The sequence below is a fragment of the Thalassophryne amazonica genome, chromosome 8 (genome assembly GCF_902500255.1).
Source record: "Thalassophryne amazonica chromosome 8, fThaAma1.1, whole genome shotgun sequence".
Lineage (NCBI taxonomy): Eukaryota > Metazoa > Chordata > Actinopteri > Batrachoidiformes > Batrachoididae > Thalassophryne > Thalassophryne amazonica.
The window spans coordinates 1,210,525-1,234,003 of NC_047110.1; the positions used below are offsets into that span (position 1 = coordinate 1,210,525).

Below are 23,479 nucleotides of genomic sequence, written 5' to 3' on the forward strand. Positions count from 1 at the left end.
CTTGACGGCATCCCTTACTTCCGGCGTCTACCACCGGGTTGGGGATTGCTGCCGCGACAGGCACCAGAGACCTTGTGACCACAGCTACGAGCGGCCGCATTGACAATGGAGGTGGAGAACATGGTCCACTCGGGCTCCATGTCTCCAACCTCCCCTGGGATCTGGGAGAAGCTCTCCTGGAGGTGGGAGTTGAAGACCTCGCTGACAGAGGGTTCCGCCAGTCGTTCCCAGCAGACCCTCACGATACGTTTGGGTCTGGCAGGTCTGACCGGCTTCCTTCCCTCCCAGCGGATCCAACTCACCACCAGGTGGTGATTGGTCGACAGCTCAGCCCCTCTTCACTCGAGTGTCCGAGACACGTGGCCGAAGTTCAGATGATACGACGACAAAGTGGATCATTGACCTCCGGCTCAGGGTGTCCTGGTGCCACATGCCACGTGCTCGACCATGGTGTTTGTGATGGACAAGCTTTGACTAGCACAGAAGTCCAACAACTGAACACCACTCGGGTTCAGATCGGGGAGGCCGTGCTTCCCGATCACCCCCTCCAGGTCTCACTGTCACCGCCCACGTGGGCGTTGAAATCCCCCAGGAGAACAATGGAGTCCCCAGTCAGAGCGCTATCTAGTACCCCTCCCAGGGACTCCAAGAAGGTTGGGTACTCTGCACTGCCACTCGGCCCGTAGGCCCAGACAACAGTGAGAGACCTGTCCCCGACCCGAAGGCGTAGGGACGCAACCCTCTCGTTCACCGGAGTGAACTCCAACACATGGCGGTTGAGCTGGGGAGCAATAAGCAATGCGACCCCAGCTCTCCACCTCTCCCCTTGGGCAACGCCAGAAAAGTGGACCGTCCAGCCCCTTCCAGGAGTTGGGTACCAGAGCCAAGCTGTGCCTGGAGGTGAGCCCGTCTATCTCTAGTCGGTATCTCTCAACCTCCCGCACAAGCTCAGGCTCCTTCACCCCCAGTGAAGTGACATTCCATGAGTCAACAGCCAGGGGCTGTGAGCACGGACCGGGCCGCCGGGCTACCTGCCCGCGACTGCCACCCAATCCTCTCTGCACCCGACCCCCATGGCCCCCTCTGCAGGTGGTGAACCCACAGGAGGGCGGGCCCACGTTGCTCTTTCGGCTGAGCCCGGCCGGGCCCCGTGGGCTAAGGCCTGACCACCAGGCACTCGCGCACGAGCCCCATCCACAGGCCTGGGTCCAGGGTGGGGCCCCGGCTCTGCCATACCGGGCGACGTCTCGGTCCTTGATTTTTTTACTGGTCATGGGAGCTTCTGAACTGCCCTTAGTCTGACCCGTCACCTAGGACCTGTTTGCCTTGGGAGACCCTACAAGGGGCACAAAGCCAACATAGCTCCTGGGATCATCCAGGTACGCACACTCCCCCACCACGATAAGGTGGCAGCTACAGGGGTAGACTTCATTTCACTATATGATATATTTAACTGAAATTTCTGATCCAGACAACCAATGATTTATAAAGGAAAATCATGAAAATTTTCAGGGGTGATGATTTGTTTTTAACTGAAAACTGTGGATTTTGATGCAGCCATGGTAAAAGCAGCAGCTGTGAGAAGGTTTAGTGTACCTGCAACCACAAGCCATAAATACAGCCTGTTAGAGGAAAAAAAAGGCTGATATATGGTGTGTGTGTGTGTGTGTGTGTATATATATATATGTGTATATATACACGAGGTTTATTAGAAAACTATCCTACCTTTTTATTTTTTAAAACTATATCGATTTGAATGACGTGCGATTACACCAATTATGCTTGAACCCTCGTGCGCATGCGTGAGTTTTTTCACGCGTGTCGGTGACGTCATTTCCCTGTGGGCAGGCCTTGAGTGAGATGTGGTCCCGCCCTCTCGGCTGAATTCCTTTGTTTCACACGCTGCTCGAGACAGCGCCCGTTGCTTTATCAAAATTTTTTCTGGACCTGTGAGGAATATCCGAGTGGACACTATTTGAGAAATTAAGCTGGTTGTTGGTGAAAAGTTTAACGGCTGATGAGAGATTATGGGGTGTTTCTGTCGGTGTAAGGACTTCCCACGGAGCGGGACGTCGCGCAGCGCTTCCAGGTGCCGTCTTTGGCCTGTTTTGACATGAAAACATCCTAATTTAAGGCTTAATCACCCAGGATGTCGTGAGAGAACAGAGAAGATTCAGAAGAGGCCGGCATGAGGACTTTATGCGGACATTCCACTGTTTAAGGATATTTTTTAATGAAAGATGTGCGCGCAAATTTGCCGAGTCATTTCCGTGACGACTCGGCGAATCAGTGTGCGCCGCGACAGGAAAAACACCTCCGTGTTGAAAACCATTTGTAAAATTCAGGCGGCTTTTGATGGCTTTCAACAAGTGAGTAACTGAGAAATTGTTTAACAGCTGGGCATGTTCCAACTTGCCCGTTAAGGTTTCCAACGGAGGTGTTTTTCCTGTCGCGACCCCCCCCCCCCCCCCACCCGCGGTCGGGTCCGCCCGACATGCGACTCTGCCCGCACGTTCTTTCATTACAAAATGTCCGTTAACAATGGAATGTCCGAATAAACTCTTCATGCCGACTTCTTCTGAAAGTTCTCTGTTCTCTGACGACTTACTGGGTCAACAGAGCCTGAAATGTGGAAGTTTTCAACTTGAAACAGCGAGACGCTGCCGCCTCGAAGCACAGATTGACGTCAGGGTGGGCCACTCCTCACTCAAAGACTGCCCACAGGCGAATGACGTAACCGACAGGCATGAAAAAACTCTCGCATGCCCACGAGGGTTCAAGCATGTCTGATGTAATCACACGTGATTCAAATCCAGATGGTTTTTGAAAAAAATAATAAGGTCGGATACTTTTCTAATAGACCTTGTGTGTGTGTGTGTGTGTATATATATATATATATATATATATATGTATATATATATATATACATACATACATACATACTCAACAAAAATATAAACGCAACACTTTTGGTTTTGCTCCCATTTTGTATGAGATGAACTCAACGATCTAAAACTTTTTCCACATACACAATATCACCATTTCCCTCAAATACTGTGCACAAACCAGTCTAAATCTGTGATAGTGAGCACTTCTCCTTTGCTGAGATAATCCATCCCACCTCACAGGTGTGCCATATCAAGATGCTGATTAGACACCGTGATTAGTGCACAGGTGTGCCTTAGACTGTCCACAATAAAAGGCCACTCTGAAAGGTGCAGTTTTGTTTTATTGGGGGGGGATACCAGTCAGTATCTGGTGTGACCACCATTTGCCTCATGCAGTGCAACACATCTCCTTTGCATCATCCGTGAAGAGAACACCTCTCCAAAGTGCCAAACAGCAGCGAATGTGAGTATTTGCCCACTCAAATCGGTTACGACGACGAACTGGAGTCAGGTCGAGACCCCGATGAGGACGACGAGCATGCAGATGAGCTTCCCTGAGACGGTTTCTGACAGTTTGTGCAGAAATTCTTTGGTTATGCAAACCGAGTGGCAGCTGTCCGAGTGGCTGGTCTCAGACGATCTTGGAGGTGAACATGCTGGATGTGGAGGTCCTGGGCTGGTGTGGTTACACGTGGTCTGCGGTTGTGAGGCTGGTTGGATGTACTGCCAAATTCTCTGAAACGCCTTTGGAGACGGCTTATGGTAGAGAAATGAACATTCAATACACGAGCAACAGCTCTGGTTGACATTCCTGCTGTCAGCATGCCAATTGCACGCTCCCTCAAATCTTGCAACATTTGTGGCATTGTGCTGTGTGATAAAACTGCACCTTTCAGAGTGGCCTTTTATTGTGGGCAGTCTAAGGCACACCTGTGCACTAATCATGGTGTCTAATCAGCATCTTGATATGCCACACCTGTGAGGTGGGATGGATTATCTCAGCAAAGGAGAAGTGCTCACTATCACAGATTTAGACTGGTTTGTGCACAGTATTTGAGAGAAATGGTGATATTGTATATGTGGTAAAAGTTTTAGATCGTTGAGTTAATCTCATACAAAATGGGAGCAAAACCAAAAGTGTTGCGTTTATATTTTTGTTGAGTGTATGTATGTGTGTGTCATCATGTTGCCTGTGAAAATGTCAGAGACAAGCGACAATAAACAGCTGACATGTGGGTTAAAATGGTGTAAAAGCTGTTTTAATCCACGTCAGCTGTTTATTTTTTTATTATTATTTTTTAAAGGAATTATTCAACATTAATTCTCTGTTTAAAAACTTCCTTTATATAAACAGTTTTATGACATTTGAGAGAGTCTACAAGCTTAATACTGCTGATATATTGTTCAAATTCAGCCAGACGTCTGTGTAAATTGGGACACACACACACACACCACATCCACAGACTCTCTAAAAGTAAAAAAAAAAAAATACTTTCTTTGAAAGCTCCATTGGAAGGAACACAAAGCAAAAGATGAAAAAAACAGTCCTTATCAAAAAGTAGTACATGCAAGTATGTTTCAAGTATACTTCCAGTTTACTTTTTATATACTTATCAGTACTGTTTTTTGGTAAGGGAGGTCCACTAGTCCTCACTCCGATGGACAGCCAGAGATCATTTTCAAGTTCCATTAGTCCTCAGGTCCGGATCGCCGGCCAGAGAATAATGTCCAGGTCCACTTGCTCTTACGTTCTGATCGCAGCTCTGCCTTCAGCTCACATTCTGTCATGATTGTGGTACGTTAGAGAGTCGATTATCTCCTGAAAATAGCATCTTCTGAGTTTTTTACAATATGAGACATACATCTGTTTGTCCAGACACGTCCATGATCACAGCAGCAGGAAACCAGCATCCTGTGACACAAACAGCAGCATCACGACACTTTAGGATCCAAAATCTGACAGAATCTGAAAAAGTTAAGAGTTTCAGGGTGAAGTGTGTCGTCTCCCCTGTAAATTTGAGCATCACTTTCAAATAAAAGCTCAGATGCTTTGTTTCCCTCTGTTTATCAGCCATTGAGATGTTTCTGTTTTGCTAATAAGTACGTCGCATGCGGAGAACTGCCGAGTGAGACGTTTTACGAAAATGCACCTGTTAACTAACTCGGGGAGAGCAATAAAAACATGAGACCACTAATTATGAGCACATGTGCACAGAGAGACTTACAATCATGAATACTTTGATGTTGTGTTGCTGAGACTTACAATCATGAATACGTTGATGTTGTGTTGCTGAGACTTACAATCATGAATACGTTGATGTTGTGTTGCTGAGACTTACAATCATGAATACGTTGATGTTGTGTTGCTGAGACTTACAATCATGAATACGTTGATGTTGTGTTGCTGAGACTTACAATCATGAATACTTTGATGTTGTGTTGCTGAGACTTACAATCATGAATACTTTGATGTTGTGTTGCTAACTGGGACGTTAAAAACCACGAGACTTGTCCTTTAATGTAATTCTCTGAGCGCCTTGGGGCAACTGTTTGTTGTGATTTGGCGCTATATAAAAAATTGATTGATTGATTGATTGATGTGAGCAATAAAACTCAGCCTTATTATGTGTCATTGAGTCATCTCTTAATTTTCTTACAAAAGTGATTTGCTTTAATTACCATCATCCATACATGTCAACCCCTTTGCGGGTCCACCTGTATAACGAAGTGAGAAAATCCATAAAATCAGCACAAAATCCTTATAACCTCCAAATCGCACCAAAATCGGTTTTATTACAGTACATACAACCTCATAGTGGTATCACATAACTGGGTTTTTCTCCACATATTATGAGTTGCCACAATGACACCATATATTGCAGCCTTTTGTACTGCAATATATCGATACCATTATCGATTCCGCTTATTGATCCAATTCCTTATCAATACCTCTTTTGATTTTGTGTGTGTGTACTAAAAATAGGTTTTACATGTTTTCTATGTCAGCGGGTCAAAGAGCTTTTTCTTAACGTGCACCCGCTCTGTGGAACGGTCTTCCTGGGACCGTGAGACAGTCGGAGTCCGTGGACACTTTTTAAGTCAAGACTTGAAATCTATTTTTATTCGGTTTCTTATGAACAGTTTTTATTTTTATCTGTTTTATTTTTTACTTCTGTTTTTAATTATGTATTTGAATTTTTTTAATTTTTATTATTTGAATTTTTTATGTTGAACTGTTCTATGTGAGGTGCCTTGAGATGGCTTTTCTTGTGATTTGGTGCCATAATAAACTCTACATGGTGGATCCTTGATCTCTGGACATAAATAGAAATAAACAAAATCTGTAGTTTTGTCAAAAGCGTTTCCTTTCAGACATTACTGGCATGAATGTCTTTCCATACATCTGAGCTCGCTGTGCTTCACGTCAGCATCAGTTTAATTCATAAAGAATGCAGGATGTCTCATTTTGGGAAGAAAAAAACGTTTTAGTCAATTGTAGTTTCGTGTCTGTAATACAACGTTTTAAAGAGGTGTCATTTTAATTAAAGTGGCAATTCGTTTTGAAGTTATTCATTCTGACCGGTCTCTGTCTCAGCAGACAACGCAACGGAGGACGAGTCTCGCTTCTTGACTACAAGAAGACAAGAGTCCCAGTTAGTGACTTTAATCCATTATGAAGAGCAGCGAATCAAAGAACCAATGAGCTCGTGGATCGAAGCATTGCTTTGGTTCACGCATCAAAGTGGAGTTGCGCTGCAGAAACGGCTGATTACAGAGCCGCTGCAGACCAAACCCTGAATATCCGACTTTATTTGTACGTCTGTATGACACTGAAACTCGGAAAAATCCGTATAATTTACGGACAATCCGTATAGGTTGACATGTATGGCCTGTGATAGGTTGGTGGCTGAGACGCTGATGTCAGCCCATGCGTCAGCCTCACGTTGATGTGGCGCAAGCACTGCTCTCCTATTGGTCGTTTGGGATTGGGCAATCTCACTCCAAAATGGAGGCCAGTGTCAGTCATAGCCGGGCCGTGGTTGTTGGGCTACCGTAGTTGTGACACTTGTAAAACACATTTCATACATTTATAATTTGCATCTCCGTTGTGTAAAATCAGTGATGCTCTTTTTTTGCCTCAAAATGTTTTGCCTCATACAGACACACAGAGGACAGCACCTGCTAGTGGTCAGAGCTTCAGCACCAAACCATCACTCTATCACAGGCTTGAAGACAACAGTGGTGATGATGAAGCAGAGCTTTGTACTCGGCTGACAGGAACTAAGGAGAACTCATTTGAAGATCTGGAGCTGTTCCTGACCCAGGTGGACTGGACCCGTCCCCATGTTGATATAGATGAGACCAAGTGTGTTTCAGACCCAACCTGCGAGTCCTCAATACAGCTGGAAGAGGATGAACATGTTGTCCAAGAGCTGGAGGTGCGAGCACTGAAAGAACACCTGAAGGCCATCGTGAATGACATTCACTTTGCCACTGGTGAGCAGACTGAGTGTTTCGTGTGACCTGTGTGGATTCTCACGTGCTGTGTGGACGTGTCGTATCGCTTGTGTACAACCCCAATTCCAGTGAAGTTGGGACGTTGTGTGAAATGTAAATAAAAACAGAATACAATGATTTGCAAATCCTCTTCAACCTATATTCAATTGAATACACCACAAAGACAAGATTACATGTTCAGACTGATAAACTTTATTGTTTTTGTGTAAATATTTGCTCATTTTGAAATGGATGCCTGCAACAGGTTTCAAAAAAGTTGGGACAGTGGTCTGTTTACCACTGTGTTACATCACCTTTCCTTCTAACAACACTCAATAAGCGTTTGGGAACTGAGGACACTAATTGTAATTGTCATGATTGGGTATAAAAGGAGCATCCCCAAAAGGCTCAGTCGTTCACAAGCAAAGATGGGGTGAGGATCACCACTTTGTGAACAACTGCGGGAAAAAATAGTCCAACAGTTTAAGAACAATGTTTCTCAACGTTCAATTGCAAGGAATTTAGGGATTCCATCATCTACAGTCCATAATGTAATCAGAAGATTCAGAGAATCTGGAGAACTTTCTACATGTAAGCAGCAAGGCTGAAAACCAACATTGAATGCCCATGACCTTTGATCCCTCAGGCGGAACTGCATTAAAAATTGACATCATTGTGTAAAGGATCTTACGCGTGGGCTCAGGAACACTTCAGAAAACCATTGTCAGTTAACACAGTTCGTCGCTACATCTACAAGTGCAAGTTAAAACTCTACCATGCAAACTGAAAGCCAAACATCAACATTCAGAAACGCCGCCGCCTTCTCTGGGCCCGAGCTCATTTGAAATGGACAGATGCAAAGTGGAAAAGTGTGCTGTGGTCTAATGAGTCCACATTTCAAATTGTTTTTGGAAATCATGGACGTTGTGTCCTCTGGACAAGAGGAAAAAGACCATCCAGATTGTTACCAGCATAAAGTTCAAAAGCCAGCATCTGTGATGGTATGGGGGTGTGTTAGTGTCCATGGCATGGACAACTTACACATCTGTGATGGCACCATCAATGCTGAAAGGTACATCTAGGTTTTGGAGCAACACATGCTGCCATCCAAGCATTGTCTTTTTCAGGGACGTCCCTGCTTATTTCAGCAAGACAATGCCAAGCCACATTCTGCACGTGTTACAACAGCGTGGCTTTGCTCCCGGTGTGTAGCAAGCGCGTTGTATGGCAGCACCCTGACATCGGGGTCAATGTGAGACATGATACAGATGGAAAAGCACTATATAAATGCAGTCCATTTACCATTTTCGTAGTAAAAGAGTGCGGGTACTAGACTGGTCTGCCTGCAGTCCAGACCTGTCGCCCATTGAAAATGTGTGGCACATTATGAAGCGCAAAATACGACAACGGAGATGTTGGGAAAGTGTCGTGACACGGACCCACAACAGGGGGCGTAAATGAACGGACAATGATCGAGTCAAAAATGAACACTTTTACTGTTGTGAATGAGCACAACCACAATACAACAGATTACAGAATGTAAGACAGTCAATCACAAAGGTGACGTGTGGGCAGGCTCGAGGATAGAAGACGTCTGTCCTGGGAAGAACCGGAACCACACGGTTTCCTCCGCCACTGAACCTGGAGAATACTGGAGCCGCCAAGTCCCGAGTCCCCAGGTGGCCACCGTCTCCGAGTGTCGGATCTGGTACTGCTGGCGAGGAGCAGAAACAATCAAAGGTGGGTGTGTGCACACCCAGTAATAACAAATGGTGGGAATTCCACCTCCACCTCTAATCCAGAAAACTGGACCGTGCAGTAGTAATGAGTACTTATCAACACTTTGGCGTGGGGAGCGAAGACGTCAGCTCTCCACGTATCACAAACTCAGCCTCCAGCTGCGAGCACTCACAGAACTGACTGCAAACAATACAGAAGCAAACACTGTCTGAAAAGACAAAAACGGCTGAGAAAGTTACCTCTACTGGTAGATGATATCTCGGCAACGAGGTGGAGATGAAGTCCGGTTTTTATGGAGGAGAATGATGAAGTGTAGATGGGTGACAGCTGTCATGAGATGATGAGTAACAGCTGTCACCCCCAGCTGTGTCCGTGGCGGCAGCGCCCTCTCGAGCCTGAAGCCCGCACTCCAGGCAGGGCGCCATCTGGTGGTGGTGGGCCAGCAGTACCTCCTCTTCTGGCAGCCCACACAACAGGAGACCCCGGACTGTTGAACAACTGAAGTCGTACATCAAGCAAGAATGGGAAAGAATTCCACCTACAAAGCTTCAACAATTAGTGTCCTCAGTTCCCAAACGCTTATTGAGTGTTGTTAGAAGGAAAGGTGATGTAACACAGTGGTAAACATACCACTGTCCCAGCTTTTTAGAAACGTGTTGCAGGCATCCATTTCAAAATGAGCAAATATTTGCACAAAAACAACAAAGTCTATCAGCTTGAACTGTTATATGGCTGGGGGGGCCTGGCTGCCTTTTTGTTTCTGTCCTTTGTTTCTCCTTCCAGGTGGCTTGCATGTGGGACTGAGTGGCTGTGTTGCTGAGGTTATCAGGACCTCACCCTGATCACCTGCGGCTCGTCAGGACTCACAGCTGAGGTGCATCTATATGGATTGGAACATGGTGGCATTTAAGACTGGAGTATACAGTGTGTATTTGCCAGAGACCCGACCTTGTGACCAGACGGGTGAGATCGTCGTCTCGGGAGCCATCTCATCATCAGTGGATGGAGAGAACGTCCAGGGTTTGATGCACAGTCTGTGAAAGAGGAGGGGGTGAGGTCTCACGCTCGTCAGCACACTTCCTGAGGTACGTTAGATTTTGTGACTAACATTTATACAGTCAGTAAATGTGGTGTCCCTCACACCTTTTTATATTGAGCTGTATGTTAGTCATGTATCGGCTTCCACTGCAGTGGAGTTTTGTGAACTGGATGTTCCATGCCTGCAGGTTGGGAAGCTGATTAGTAATCAAGCCAGGAAGTGTTTGCTGTTTGTACACCTTTAAGTGTTCTCTCTGTGTGTAGAGTGTGGACTCACATAATGGTTCCTTCTTTCACAGACTCGGTTTGTTGCGGCCACCTGGGGGGTGTCGGCGGGGTCCTTGGGTCCGAACGGCTTCTGGCTCCGGACCGTTAGCGCTGCTGGGAGCGCACCACGCCAGACCGCACTTTATTTTGTATCACTGTTATGTATTAAATTCAGTTAGCCTTTGTACCGTGCTCTGCTTATTTTATACTGGGTCCTTCAAACGCTGGTCGGTTCTCCGAGCTGCGTCCGACACATAACATGAACATTAAATATCTTGTCTTTGTGGTGTGTTCAATTGAATATAGGTTGAAGAGGATTTGCAATGGGGTTGTAGATTCTCATGTGCTCTATGGGCGTGTCGTGTGATGATCTGTGGGCATGTCGTGTGATCTGTTCTCTCACGTTCTGCGTTTCAGATCAGCTTCTCTCGCTGTGTTTGCTCTCCTTTGAGAGTCTAAACACAGCCAGCTCAAAGGACCTCTGCTTCGCCAGCATCGAGGAAGCCTTTTTCACACCCCTCTGGGCCGCCCTGGTGGCTCTCTTTAGGTACTGCAGCGTAAATGAATGTCCTATTTAAGTTGTTATTCTGTCAATGACCAGTAGGTGGTAGTGTTGCTGAGTGTCAGCTCCACTCACAGACTGCTTTTTAATCTGTTGGTTGTTGTCAGTCCAAATCATGTACTGTGAGCTGAATGCACATTTACATCTTCTCTCACAATTCTACTTTTTTAAAAATCAATATTTAGTGTTCAGGTGCATCTCAGAAAAATTTGAATATTGTGACTATTTGTTGCGAGATACATTTTTCATGTATATTCTTGAATCACTACAGTGTTTTTTAACTTTTTAATTTTGATAACTATCATCTACAGCTCTGAAAACAGAAAATGTGTATATATTAGAATACTTCACTTCAGGTTTTAGTATTTGGCTGTTTCTTCAGCATAAATGCCATGAATCTGTCAGTCTGGTTCAGTTCACACAAGCACAATCACGGGGAAGACTGCTGACTTGACCACTGTCCAGAAGACATTTATGGAGATGCTGATTTCCAGCAGCACGTGGCACCTGCCCACAGTAACTGATCTGCTGACCAAACTGTTACTGCACTGTCCCAAAGCAACCTGAGCTTCCAGAACACCTCAGCAGCTCCACAGGCTGAGCGCCTCTGATCCAGGAAGTCATTCAAAAGGAGCCACAACCAAGACCTGAGTGCAAAATGAACATAGTTTTCAGAAAATAGATATTTCAGTATTATAAATCCATTTTTTGATTGATATTGTGAAATATTCTATTTAGAGATGCACTTTTTTCTTTTGTTTTGTAGCTGTTTGCTGAAATGATCAAAATTAAAATAAAATTCTTGAAACTTTTATATAACATTTAATTTCTGAAATGCATGACAAATTATCAGACTTTGTCTTGATATTCTAACTCTTTTGAGTTGCACGTGTGACAATGGCCCCCCCATACATACACACACACACACACACACACTCTGGTCAAAATGCTTTTTGTCATTTTCCTCATGTTTTGCAGGATAAGCAGGCTGATCACGATATACTGTATTTGCTCGTCTGAGCGTTCTGGGTGTTCCACGTGAGATTCTGCTTGAAGTGGGGGTGGGCGTTTGCACAAACTAGGCCAAATGTTGTTTGTCAGACCGCCCATTTCAATAAAATGTCTGATTTCCTCACAAATGCAGAATAAGTCAATGTTATTCACACGGACGATAATTTACTTCACTGAAACATTTTGCACAGCATTTATATTAAAGCCGAAAAGTAAGAGAAGCTTGAAAAAGTTTATATGTGTTTAAATTCAGACGACTCTGCAGTTAAATAATCTGTTTGTTGCTGTCTGTGATTCCCCTACGTTAAGATAAAAACATCCATCCGGTCAGCCTCTTGCTGAAAACAGGAACATCCAGACAGTTACTGACTGTCAACACGTGGACTCAGTTTTCTCCGTGTTCACATCCAGAAGTGCTCTTGTGCTCACACTGTGTCACATTCTGACTGACAATATATTTTGTCTGTTGGCAAATTTGTCAGTCTCCCATGGAGTTGGGGCGCTAATGGACAGACGATGTAACATTTCCACAGGTCATCTGTAAAGAGAAGAAGGGTTTTCCCAGTTTATTAAAATTCTGGATTTCAAAAGTTTGGTCTAAAAGCACAGTGTCATGTTTCTTAACTCTTCGTGCAGCTCGCGCCTCACAGGGTGGGGACACAGAAAGAGAGAGAGCAAGCTTTGGTTTGTCTCTCTCTTCCTTGTCTCTCTCTCTCTCTCTTGGTTCTTGGTAATGGGTGTTTCTCTCTCTCTCTCTCTCTCTCTGGCCTCGCCCTTGTTTTGGTGCTTTCCATGCACACTGGTTTCTGATTTGCTAATTATCACCTGGGGTTATATAAGCTCACTGGGTGTGTTAGCTTGTTGCCAGTTTGTTGTGTCTTGTGCCTTCATTCCAGCTCTGTACCTGTGTTCTTGTTCCTGCCTGCCTCCTTGTGTGCTCCTGACCTCCAGCCTCTTGCATCGACCACGCCATTTGCCTGATGATTTTTGTACGGTTGCTTTTTTTTTTTTTTTTTTTGGACTGCTTACTTGTGTACCGACCTCTGCTATCCTCGACAGTAAATCCTTTTAAAAACCAGAGCTGTTTGTATGAGCCGTGCATTTGTGTCCTGCAATTCCTGACCATCCAGCCCGATATGTCCACCAGCGATGAGGAAATCATTGTCCGCACAGATGATCCCTCCCAAAAATGGTCAAGTCAAAATGGACTTTTATAGGTCGTCTAAATTTTCGGGATCCACAACTTGACCACAAGTAAAGCTGAATCATGACTTACGCATGCGCGAGTTAACGGGCTCACCTGTACTTACTACGACTACAGTGCTCAATAGCCATGTCACTCCTTGTATGCACAGTATATGTGTGCCATGTTTGGCTTAATTCTGCAGTGCCGTTTGGTCAGGAGGGACAAACACACACACACACGTTGTCTCTTAGTATTTAGATAATACAGTTTTGAACATATCAGTATAATGTTCAGGCATTGGACAAAATTCCACTGACTTTTCCTGATCCTTGTGAGTTTGCAGCAGAAGCTTAGCAAACACACGGTAGCATGGTCTTCTAGTCACCACTTTGTCTGACTTGTAATACAAAAATCCAGTTATTTCTACAGTATGTGTTGAAGTTCTCTGTCCCACACAAATAGCCTGGAGACTTGACTGTAGCAAATTAAAAACATCAAATTGTCTCAAACCACCTTTTGTTTTTGTGCATTTTCAATGTTTGTCAGGAAAGTCCACAGGGAGCGGGAGCTGGCATATGAGAGGAGTATGAAGCTGTACCGCGATGCTTCACCTGCAGATCTCGGCATGCCTCTGAAACTGTTCCCTCAGGAGCCCAGCGTGCTGCACGGCTCCGCCCCCTATCAGCCTGCTGTTGAAGAGCTGATGCACCTCGTCACAGGCGGCTGCCCTCAGAAGAAGCTCCAATGTATCGGTCAGTCTGTTTTTCTTTAAAAGGAAAACACTTCGACTTATCACACTGAGAAATCAAAATAATGGAATCAGATAGTCTGCTTTGATCAAGCATTTTCAATGTGCAACTGTCTTCTGTTTATTTGAAAAAAAAAAACAGGATCAAGCGTTCTGTGAACATTTTTGTATTGATAGTAGTGGATTTCCATATTTGTTTTAAAATATTTTGCATATATTTGATTTTAAGTAAGTGTGTCCTGGTTATGGTAGTTGGTCCTCCAACCCACAGATAAATCTTTTTTGGGGCCTCGGTAGTGGGATTCCTCCTGTAGCTATTTTAAAACACTTTTCAATACCTGACACACAAAAGGAAAAAAACCTCTCGTTTCCGCACACGGTCGGATTAACTAAGCCCAGGTTCTGCGGGAAGTGGATGTTTGGCTTTAGCCATGTTTCACTTGAACCCATTAAATCAAGAAAGTTTATCAGCACTGATTTTGTGAACAATAATCTACTACTACAATTTAAACCAAAACACAGAATGCTGAGTTTATTGCACATAACAAGAGCTTAATTATGCTTTTGCCCTTGGTGGAGTCAGACAGACTGGGAGCAACTAAGCTCCGAGGTTTGTTCCGCCAGAGATGAACCGTGAGAACAGTGTTGCCACATGTGTCCTGTTGTTCCTTTCTAAAGTCATCACAGGTGGACAGTACTTCACATCAGGAGTCATTTGCTTGAGACAGTGCTGCCACCACTTGCATCACACACTGTGCGTACAGCACCAAGTGTTTGACGGGGCACAAAAATAGCCTTTACAAGCTTGGAGAGGTGGATGGCTGCCTCCACATTTTGGTGTGCTTTATTATTTTATTTTTCCCTTATTGATTTGTTTTTTGCTGGAGTACCCGGGACTCCTTCACTGGGGATGAGCCCATGAAGATCAGGGAAATGACTCCGGTGGACTTTTTTCCTACCTTTCTCATTACATTTGTAAAAATACTGGACATTGTGGTCAAAGGTGCCCTCCCTTTGCAAAATGCCAGATAACCTTCTGTTACAAATCATGCCTGCTATCTTCTTCCACCCACTCCACCCTGCTTGCACTCTCTACCACACTCTCCATTACTTTGGACAGTTGACCCCAAGTATTTAAACTCATCTTCCTTCACTACCTCTGCTCCTTGTAATCACACTGTTCCACTGGGCTCCTTCTCATTCACACACATATACTCAGTCTTGCTCTGATTGACGTTCATTCTCCTTCTCTCTAGACCATATCTCCACCTCTCCAGTCTAGACTCAACCTGCTCTCTAAAGTCTGGGTCTTTTAGTGAAGCCGGCGATCACCTTAGTATTTCTTCTGTTGTTCTTGTTGCTTAATGCTGGCAAATTATACTGTATTTGTTGTCTTTCTGATGCCTGATTCTGTTTCTTCTCTCTGTTTGAGGTGCGGCTCCATCCAGAAGTGGGAGTGGGTGTCTTCTTCTGCAAGCCTGCTGTCCTGTACACCAGCATGGACTCCCCAAATGTTTCCTGAATATTTGTATTGTCCAATTGTGCATGGCCCAAGCAAAGGGTCACCCCGTTGCATCTGGTCTGCTTGAAGTTTAATCCTCAGATCATCAGAGGGAGTTTTTTCTTTCCATTGTCGCCTGTGTGCTTGCTCTAAGGTTTGGTAAGGTTTACTTGTGTGAAGCACCTTAAGGCAACTTTGTTGTGATTTGATGCTATATAAATGAAAATAAATTAATTGAAAAAGTGTATTAAAACCCCCAAAACATCTATAGTAACAGAAAGCATTTGATACTATAGACCATATTGTGCTATTGGATAAACTACAGAGGTATGGTATCAGGGGACTGGCACATGATTGGATAGCTAGCTATTTATACAATAGGTATCAGTGTGTCCATATTGGTGGGACAAACTCTGAATTCATGATGATTACTTGTGGGGTGCCCCAGCGTTCAGTTCTGGGGCTGTTGTTGTTTCTTTTATATATTAATGACATATGTTTAGCTTCCAAGTCCGTCAGTTTTGTTTGCTGATGATACAACGGTGTTCTGTAGTGGGGATTATTTGGGACAGACCTTGGACATGATGGAGAAGGAGCTACAGAGGTTTAAACAACGATTTGATTCAAACAAATTCTTGCTCCACTTTGGTAAAATAAAGTGTATCATATTTGGAAACAAGTCCAGGAATTTTTGCAGAAATGTATCATTGAACAATATTGAAACTGAAATTGTAACTGATATTACATTTCATGGTAGTGTTATTGATGATAAACTGAGCTGGAAACACACACATTAATTTCGTTAAATGTAAAATGTCAAAAGCCAATGCAGTTTTGCATAATGCACAAGATTTCATTTCCCGTAGGGGTGGTGGCCAAGTGGTTAATGCACTTGGTTTCAGTTCAGAAGGCTCTGGGTTCAAATCCCACCCCTGCCACATTTCTCCATGTAATGTGGAATTGCGTCAGGAAGGGCGTCCAGTGTAAAACCTGTGCCAATTCAACATCCAGATTCACCTTGGATTTGCTGGGGCGACCCCGAGTGCAAAACAAGGGAGCAGCCGAAGGGACTTACTTACAAGATTTCATTTCCTAACGCTCATTAACTATTTTATTCATTTTATTCAGTCATTCATTGCTCGTTCAGTATATGACCTATTGTATTGAGGTATGGGGAAATACATATAAAACTAATACTAATCCAATATATTTATTGCAACAGAAAGCTATAAAAATTTGTCTGTTTACATATTCTAAAATTCTGAGACTCGGTTGATTACATGTTGTTGTTGTTGTTCATTCGGCTGCTCCCGTTTTGTGTTCGGGGTCGTCACAGCGGATACAGCCAGATTCCCATTGGTAGTTGGCACAAGTTTTACACCGGATGCCCTTCCTGACGTAACTCCAGTGTTACTTGGAGAAACACACACAGCTGCTGGTGTTCCAAAGAGGTCTCCCATCCAAGTACTAACCAGGTCCCACACTGCTTAGCTTCTGAGATCTGACAAGATCAGGCTGACACAGAGCAGGTCGACCACACTTGGTTGATTACATCACAATACAGATTATGTATAAAGTTAAACATAAACTGTTGCCACAACATGTCCAGGATCTGTTTAAACGGAGGGACTCCAGTTATAATTTGAGAGGAACATTATTTTTCGGGAAATTAAGGATCCAAACTACTGCAAAAAGTCATTCCCCCAATCTCAGTTCTCTTTTGTACCCCTTCCCCCTACCCCTTTAAAACAAGGGGTAAGGCTAAGGGGTATGCTTCTAGCCCTATGAATTGAGACACCCCTCCGTCTTAGGAGAAAAAAAAACTGCCTGTGTCAAACTGCCGTCTTCACTGTTTGTTAACATGGTAACCGAAACGCAACTTGTTGTAGTAGCTTGTTTGCTCTTTTTTTCTCACCTTTCTGCGTAAATGCAAAGAAATAGAAGAAGTCACAGATTTCTTAGACGCATCACAATCATGTCATGTTAATTAATGTAATTAATTTGTAATTTATAATAATAATTAATAGTATTAATAATTAATTAGTAATTAATTAATGTTAATAATACTAATAATTAATCTATAATAGTAATAATTAATATTGTTTGATTAATCATTAATTGATTGATTAATTAATTAGTAATTAAAATATGTAAACACTTGAAATATATCAGTCTGTGTGCAATGAATGTCTACATTATACAAGTTTGACTTTTTGAATGGAATAACTGAAATAAATCCACTTTTTTGTGATATTCTAATTATATGACCAGCACCTGTATGTATGTTTTGGGCTGCATCTAGTTCTGTTAACCTTATATTTCTTTTTCAAATTCTCCCATTTTTTGCATCCAGCCCTATTTCCTTTAGAAATTTCTTTGACAAATAATATCAGTCTATTAGGACGTCAGGTTATGTGTTACACATGTACATGTGTGTGTAGATATTTTACAACTTACTCCCATTGATGAAACTTCTCCGCATTTTCTGCCTGATTTTCTTATTAGGACTCGAGTGTGTTCAGGGCTCCTGTTTGTTTACTAAATACACACACGTGTTACAGTCCTTGAAATCCAACAGCAGGGGGCGCTATTATCCTCCTACCCCTCCAAATGGAGTGTGCGTCCAGATTCACTCCGTTTGAATGGGGTTTGTAGACCTCCGCCTCGCTTCAAAAAGAGAATTGAGACAATTTCCCGCGCAAAACGGAGGGAAAAGGCTAAGTGTTTCTGTTAAAGGGTTAGTATCTGTGCACCATTGTTTGTCTGGTTGTTTTTTGTAAATTTGAGTTTATTGACTAATTTTGCACACTTTTTGGTATTTGTTGTCATGTGTGTGTGTGTGTGTGTGTATGTATGTATATATATATATGTGTATATATATATATGTATATATATATATATATATAAAATTTTAACTCAGCCACATGGGGTGTGCAGCCAGTACATTCTGAGTGCTGGTCCCAAGCCCGGATAAATCAATCAATCAATCAATCAATTTTTTTTTTATATAGCGCCAAATCACAACAAACAGTTGCCCCAAGGCGCTTTATATTGTAAGGCAAGGCCATACAATAATTATGTAAAACCCCAACGGTCAAAATGACCCCCTGTGAGCAAGCACTTGGCTACAGTGGGAAGGAAAAACTCCCTTTTAACAGGAAGAAACCTCCAGCAGAACCAGGCTCAGGGAGGGGCAGTCTTCTGCTGGGACTGGTTGGGGCTGAGGGAGAGAACCAGGAAAAAGACATGCTGTGGAGGGGAGCAGAGATCGATCACTAATGATTAAATGCAGAGTGGTGCATACAGAGCAAAAAGAGAAAGAAACAGTGCATCATGGGAACCCCCCAGCAGTCTACGTCTATAGCAGCATAACTAAGGGATGGTTCAGGGTCACCTGATCCAGCCCTAACTATAAGCTTTAGCAAAAAGGAAAGTTTTAAGCCTAATCTTAAAAGTAGAGAGGGTGTCTGTCTCCCTGATCTGAATTGGGAGCTGGTTCCACAGGAGAGGAGCCTGAAAGCTGAAGGCTCTGCCTCCCATTCTACTCTTACAAACCCTAGGAACTACAAGTAAGCCTGCAGTCTGAGAGTGAAGTGCTCTATTGGGGTGATATGGTACTACGAGGTCCCTAAGATAAGATGGGACCTGATTATTCAAAACCTTATAAGTAAGAAGAAGAATTTTAAATTCTATTCTAGAATTAACAAGAAGCCAATGAAGAGAGGCCAATATGGGTGAGATATGCTCTCTCCTTCTAGTCCCCGTCAGTACTCTAGCTGCAGCATTTTGAATTAACTGAAGGCTTTTTAGGGAACTTTTAGGACAACCTGATAATAATGAATTACAATAGTCCAGCCTAGAGGAAATAAATGCATGAATTAGTTTTTCAGCATCACTCTGAGACAAGACCTTTCTGATTTTAGAGATATTGCGTAAATGCAAAAAAGCAGTCCTACATATTTGTTTAATATGCGCTTTGAATGACATATCCTGATCAAAAATGACTCCAAGATTTCTCACAGTATTACTAAAGGTCAGGGTAATGCCATCCAGAGTAAGGATCTGGTTAGACACCATGTTTCTAAGATTTGTGGGGCCAAGTACAATATCTTCAGATTTATCTGAGTTTAAAAGCAGGAAATTAGAGGTCATCCATGTCTTTATGTCTGTAAGACAATCCTGCAGTTTAGCTAATTGGTGTGTGTCCTCTGGCTTCATGGATAGATAAAGCTGGGTATCATCTGCGTAACAGTGAAAATTTAAGCAATACCGTCTAATAATACTGCCTAAGGGAAGCATGTATAAAGTGAATAAAATTGGTCCTAGCACAGAACCTTGTGGAACTCCATAATTAACTTTAGTCTGTGAAGAAGATTCCCCATTTACATGAACAAATTGTAATCTATTAGACAAATATGATTCAAACCACCGCAGCGCAGTGCCTTTAATACCTATGGCATGCTCTAATCTCTGTAATAAAATTTTATGGTCAACAGTATCAAAAGCAGCACTGAGGTCTAACAGAACAAGCACAGAGATGAGTCCACTGTCCGAGGCCATAAGAAGATCATTTGTAACCTTCACTAATGCTGTTTCTGTACTATGATGAATTCTAAAACCTGACTGAAACTCTTCAAATAGACCATTCCTCTGCAGATGATCAGTTAGCTGTTTTACAACTACCCTTTCAAGAATTTTTGAGAGAAAAGGAAGGTTGGAGATTGGCCTATAATTAGCTAAGATAGCTGGGTCAAGTGATGGCTTTTTAAGTAATGGTTTAATTACTGCCACCTTAAAAGCCTGTGGTACATAGCCAACTAACAAAGATAGATTGATCATATTTAAGATCGAAGCATTAAATAATGGTAGGGCTTCCTTGAGCAGTCTGGTAGGAATGGGGTCTAATAAACATGTTGATGGTTTGGATGAAGTAACTAATGAAAATAACTCTGACAGAACAATCGGAGAGAAAGAGTCTAACCAAATACCGGCATCACTGAAAGCAGCCAAAGATAACGATACGTCTTTGGGATGGTTATGAGTAATTTTTTCTCTAATAGTTAAAATTTTGTTAGCAAAGAAAGTCATGAAGTCATTACTAGTTAAAGTTAATGGAATACTCAGCTCAATAGAGCTCTGACTCTTTGTCAGCCTGGCTACAGTGCTGAAAAGAAACCTGGGGTTGTTCTTATTTTCTTCAATTAGTGATGAGTAGAAAGATGTCCTAGCTTTACGGAGGGCTTTTTTATAGAGCAACAGACTCTTTTTCCAGGCTAAGTGAAGATCTTCTAAATTAGTGAGACGCCATTTCCTCTCCAACTTACGGGTTATCTGCTTTAAGCTACGAGTTTGTGAGTTATACCACGGAGTCAGGCACTTCTGATTTAAAGCTCTCTTTTTTAGAGGAGCTACAGCATCCAAAGTTGTCTTCAATGAGGATGTAAAACTATTGACAAGATACTCTATCTCACTTACAGAGTTTAGGTAGCTACTCTGCACTGTGTTGGTATATGGCATTAGAGAACATAAAGAAGGAATCATATCCTTAAACTGAGGAGGGTTGCGTCAGGAAGGGCATCCAGCGTAAAACAAGCCAACCCAACTATGCAGACTCAGAATCGAATTCCCATACCGGATCAGTCACGGCCCGGGTTAACAACGTCCGCCACCGGTGCTATTGCCCAACAGGGTGCCGGTGGAAATTGGGCTACTGCTGGGCGAAGACGACGAAGAAGAGGAGGAAAACGTTGCCACGAACAGCGGGAGAAGAAGAAAACTAGAAGGGTGGAAATGAGAGTGGGGACTTTGAATGTTGGTAGTATGACTGGTAAAGGGAGAGAGCTGGCTGATATGATGGAGAGGAGAAAGGTAGACATATTGTGTGTGCAAGAGACCAAGTGGAAGGGAAGTAAGAGCAGGAGCATCGGCGGTGGGTACAAGTTATTGTACCATGGTGAGGACAGGAAGAGAAATGGTGTTGGGGTCATTTTAAAGGAAGAGTATGTTAAAAGTGCGAGTGTCTGACAGGGTGATGAGTGTGAAGTTGGAAATTGAAGGGGTGATGATGAATATCATCAGTGCATATGCCCCACAGGTAGGTTGTGAGATGAAGGAGAAAGAAGATTTCTGGACTGTGTTAGATGAGGTGGTGGAGAGTGTGTCCAAGCATGAAAGAGTGGTGATAGGAGCAGACTTCAATGGGCATGTTGGTGAAGGGAACAGAGGTGATGAGGAAGTAATGGGTAGATATGGTATCAAGGATAGCAATGGGGAAGGACAGATGGTAGTTGATTTTGCAAAAAGGATGGAAATGGCTGTGGTGAATACCTACTTTAAGAAAAGGGAGGAGCACAGGGTAACATATAAGAGTGGAGGAAGGTGCACACAGGTGGACTACATTCTTTATAGGAGATGCAAGCTAAAAGAAATCACAGACTGTAAGGTGGTAGCAGGAGAGAGTGTCACTAGACAGCATAGGATGGTTGTTTGTAGGATGACTTTAGAGGTAAAGAAGAAGAAGAGAGTGAGAGCTCAACAAAGGATCAGATGGTGGAAGCTGAAGGAGGAAGACTGTTGTGTGAAATTTAGCGAGCAGGTGAGAGAAGCACTAGTTGGAGGGGAAGCAGTTTTGGACAACTGGAAGAGTACTGCAGATGTGGTGAGGGAGACAGCTAGGGCAGTACTGGGTATGACATCTGGACAGTGGAAGGAAGACAAGGAGACTTGGTGGTGGAATGAAGAGGTCCAGGAAAGCATAAGGAGAAAGAGGTTGGCGAAAAAGTTTTGGGATAGTCGGAGAGATGAAGAAAGTAGACAGGAGTACAAGGAGATGCGGCGTAAGGCGAGAAGAGAAGTGGCAAAAGCAAAGGAAAAGGCATATTGCGAGCTGTACAATAAGTTGAATAGTAAGGAAGGAGAAAAGGACTTGTACCGATTGGCCAGACAAAGGGACAGAGCTGGAAAGGATGTGCAGCAGGTTAGGGTGGTAAAAGATGCACATGGTAATGTGCTGACAAGTGAGGAGTGTGTGCTGAGAAGGTGGAGGGAATATTTCGAAGAGCTGATGAATAAAGAAAATGAGCGAGAGAAAAGGCTGGATGATGTGGTGAGAGTAAATCAGGAAGTAAAAGAGATTAGCAAGGAAGAAGTGAGGGCTGCTATGAAGAGGATGAAGAGTGGAAAGGCAGTTGGTCCAGATGACATTCCAATGGAGGCATGGAAATGTCTAGGAGAGATGGCAGTAGAGTTTCTAACCAGATTGTTTAATAAAATCTTGGAAAGTGAGAAGATGCCTGAGGAGTGGATACGAAGTGTGCTGGTTCCTATTTTCAAGAACAAGGGTGATGTGCAGAGCTGCAGTAACTACAGAGGCATAAAGCTGATCAGCCACAGCATGAAGTTATGGGAAAGAGTAGTAGAAGCTAGGCTTAGAAAACAGATGAATATCTGTGGGCAGCAATATGGTTTCATGCCGAGAAAAAGCACTACAGATGCAGTGTTTGCTCTGAGAATACTGTTGGAAAAGTACAGAGAAGGACAGAAAGAGTTACATTGTGTGTTTGTGGACTTAGAAAAAGCTTATGATAGGGTGCCAAGAGAAGAGTTGTGGCATTGTATGAGGAAGTCTGGAGTGGCAGAGAAGTATGTTAGGGTAGTGCAGGACATGTACAAGAATAGTGTGACAGCGGTGAGATGCGCAGTCGGAATGACAGACTCATTCAAGTTGGAGGTGGGATTACACCATGGATCAGCTCTGAGTCCTTTCTTGTTTGCAGTGGTGATGGACAGGTTGACAGATGAGATCAGACAGGAGTCCCCATGGACTGTGATGTTTGCAGATGACATTGTGATCTGTAGTGAGAGTAGAGAGCAAGTTCAGTTTAGTCTGGAGAAGTGGAGATATGCTTTGGAGAGAAGGGGAATAAAAGTCAGTAGAAGCAAGACTGAGTACATGTGTGTGAATGAGAGGGAGCCCAGTGGAATAGTGCAGTTACAAGGAGTAGAAGTGGTGAAAGTAGATGAGTTTAAATATTTGGGGTCA

General features: G+C 43.4%; 1 protein-coding gene across 3 annotated transcripts in view; it reads left to right on the forward strand.

Annotated features, from left to right (window-relative positions):
* vps9d1 (VPS9 domain containing 1) overlaps positions 1-23,479 on the forward strand; it is a 130,532-nt gene that overhangs the window by 61,124 nt on the left and 45,929 nt on the right. For all 3 annotated transcript variants that reach the window (XM_034175667.1, XM_034175670.1, XM_034175669.1), the window contains exons 11-13: positions 7,050-7,385; positions 10,848-10,977; positions 13,736-13,941. In XM_034175667.1, the coding sequence (XP_034031558.1) occupies positions 7,050-7,385; positions 10,848-10,977; positions 13,736-13,941 (672 nt within the window). The remainder of the gene's footprint in view (positions 1-7,049; positions 7,386-10,847; positions 10,978-13,735; positions 13,942-23,479) is intronic.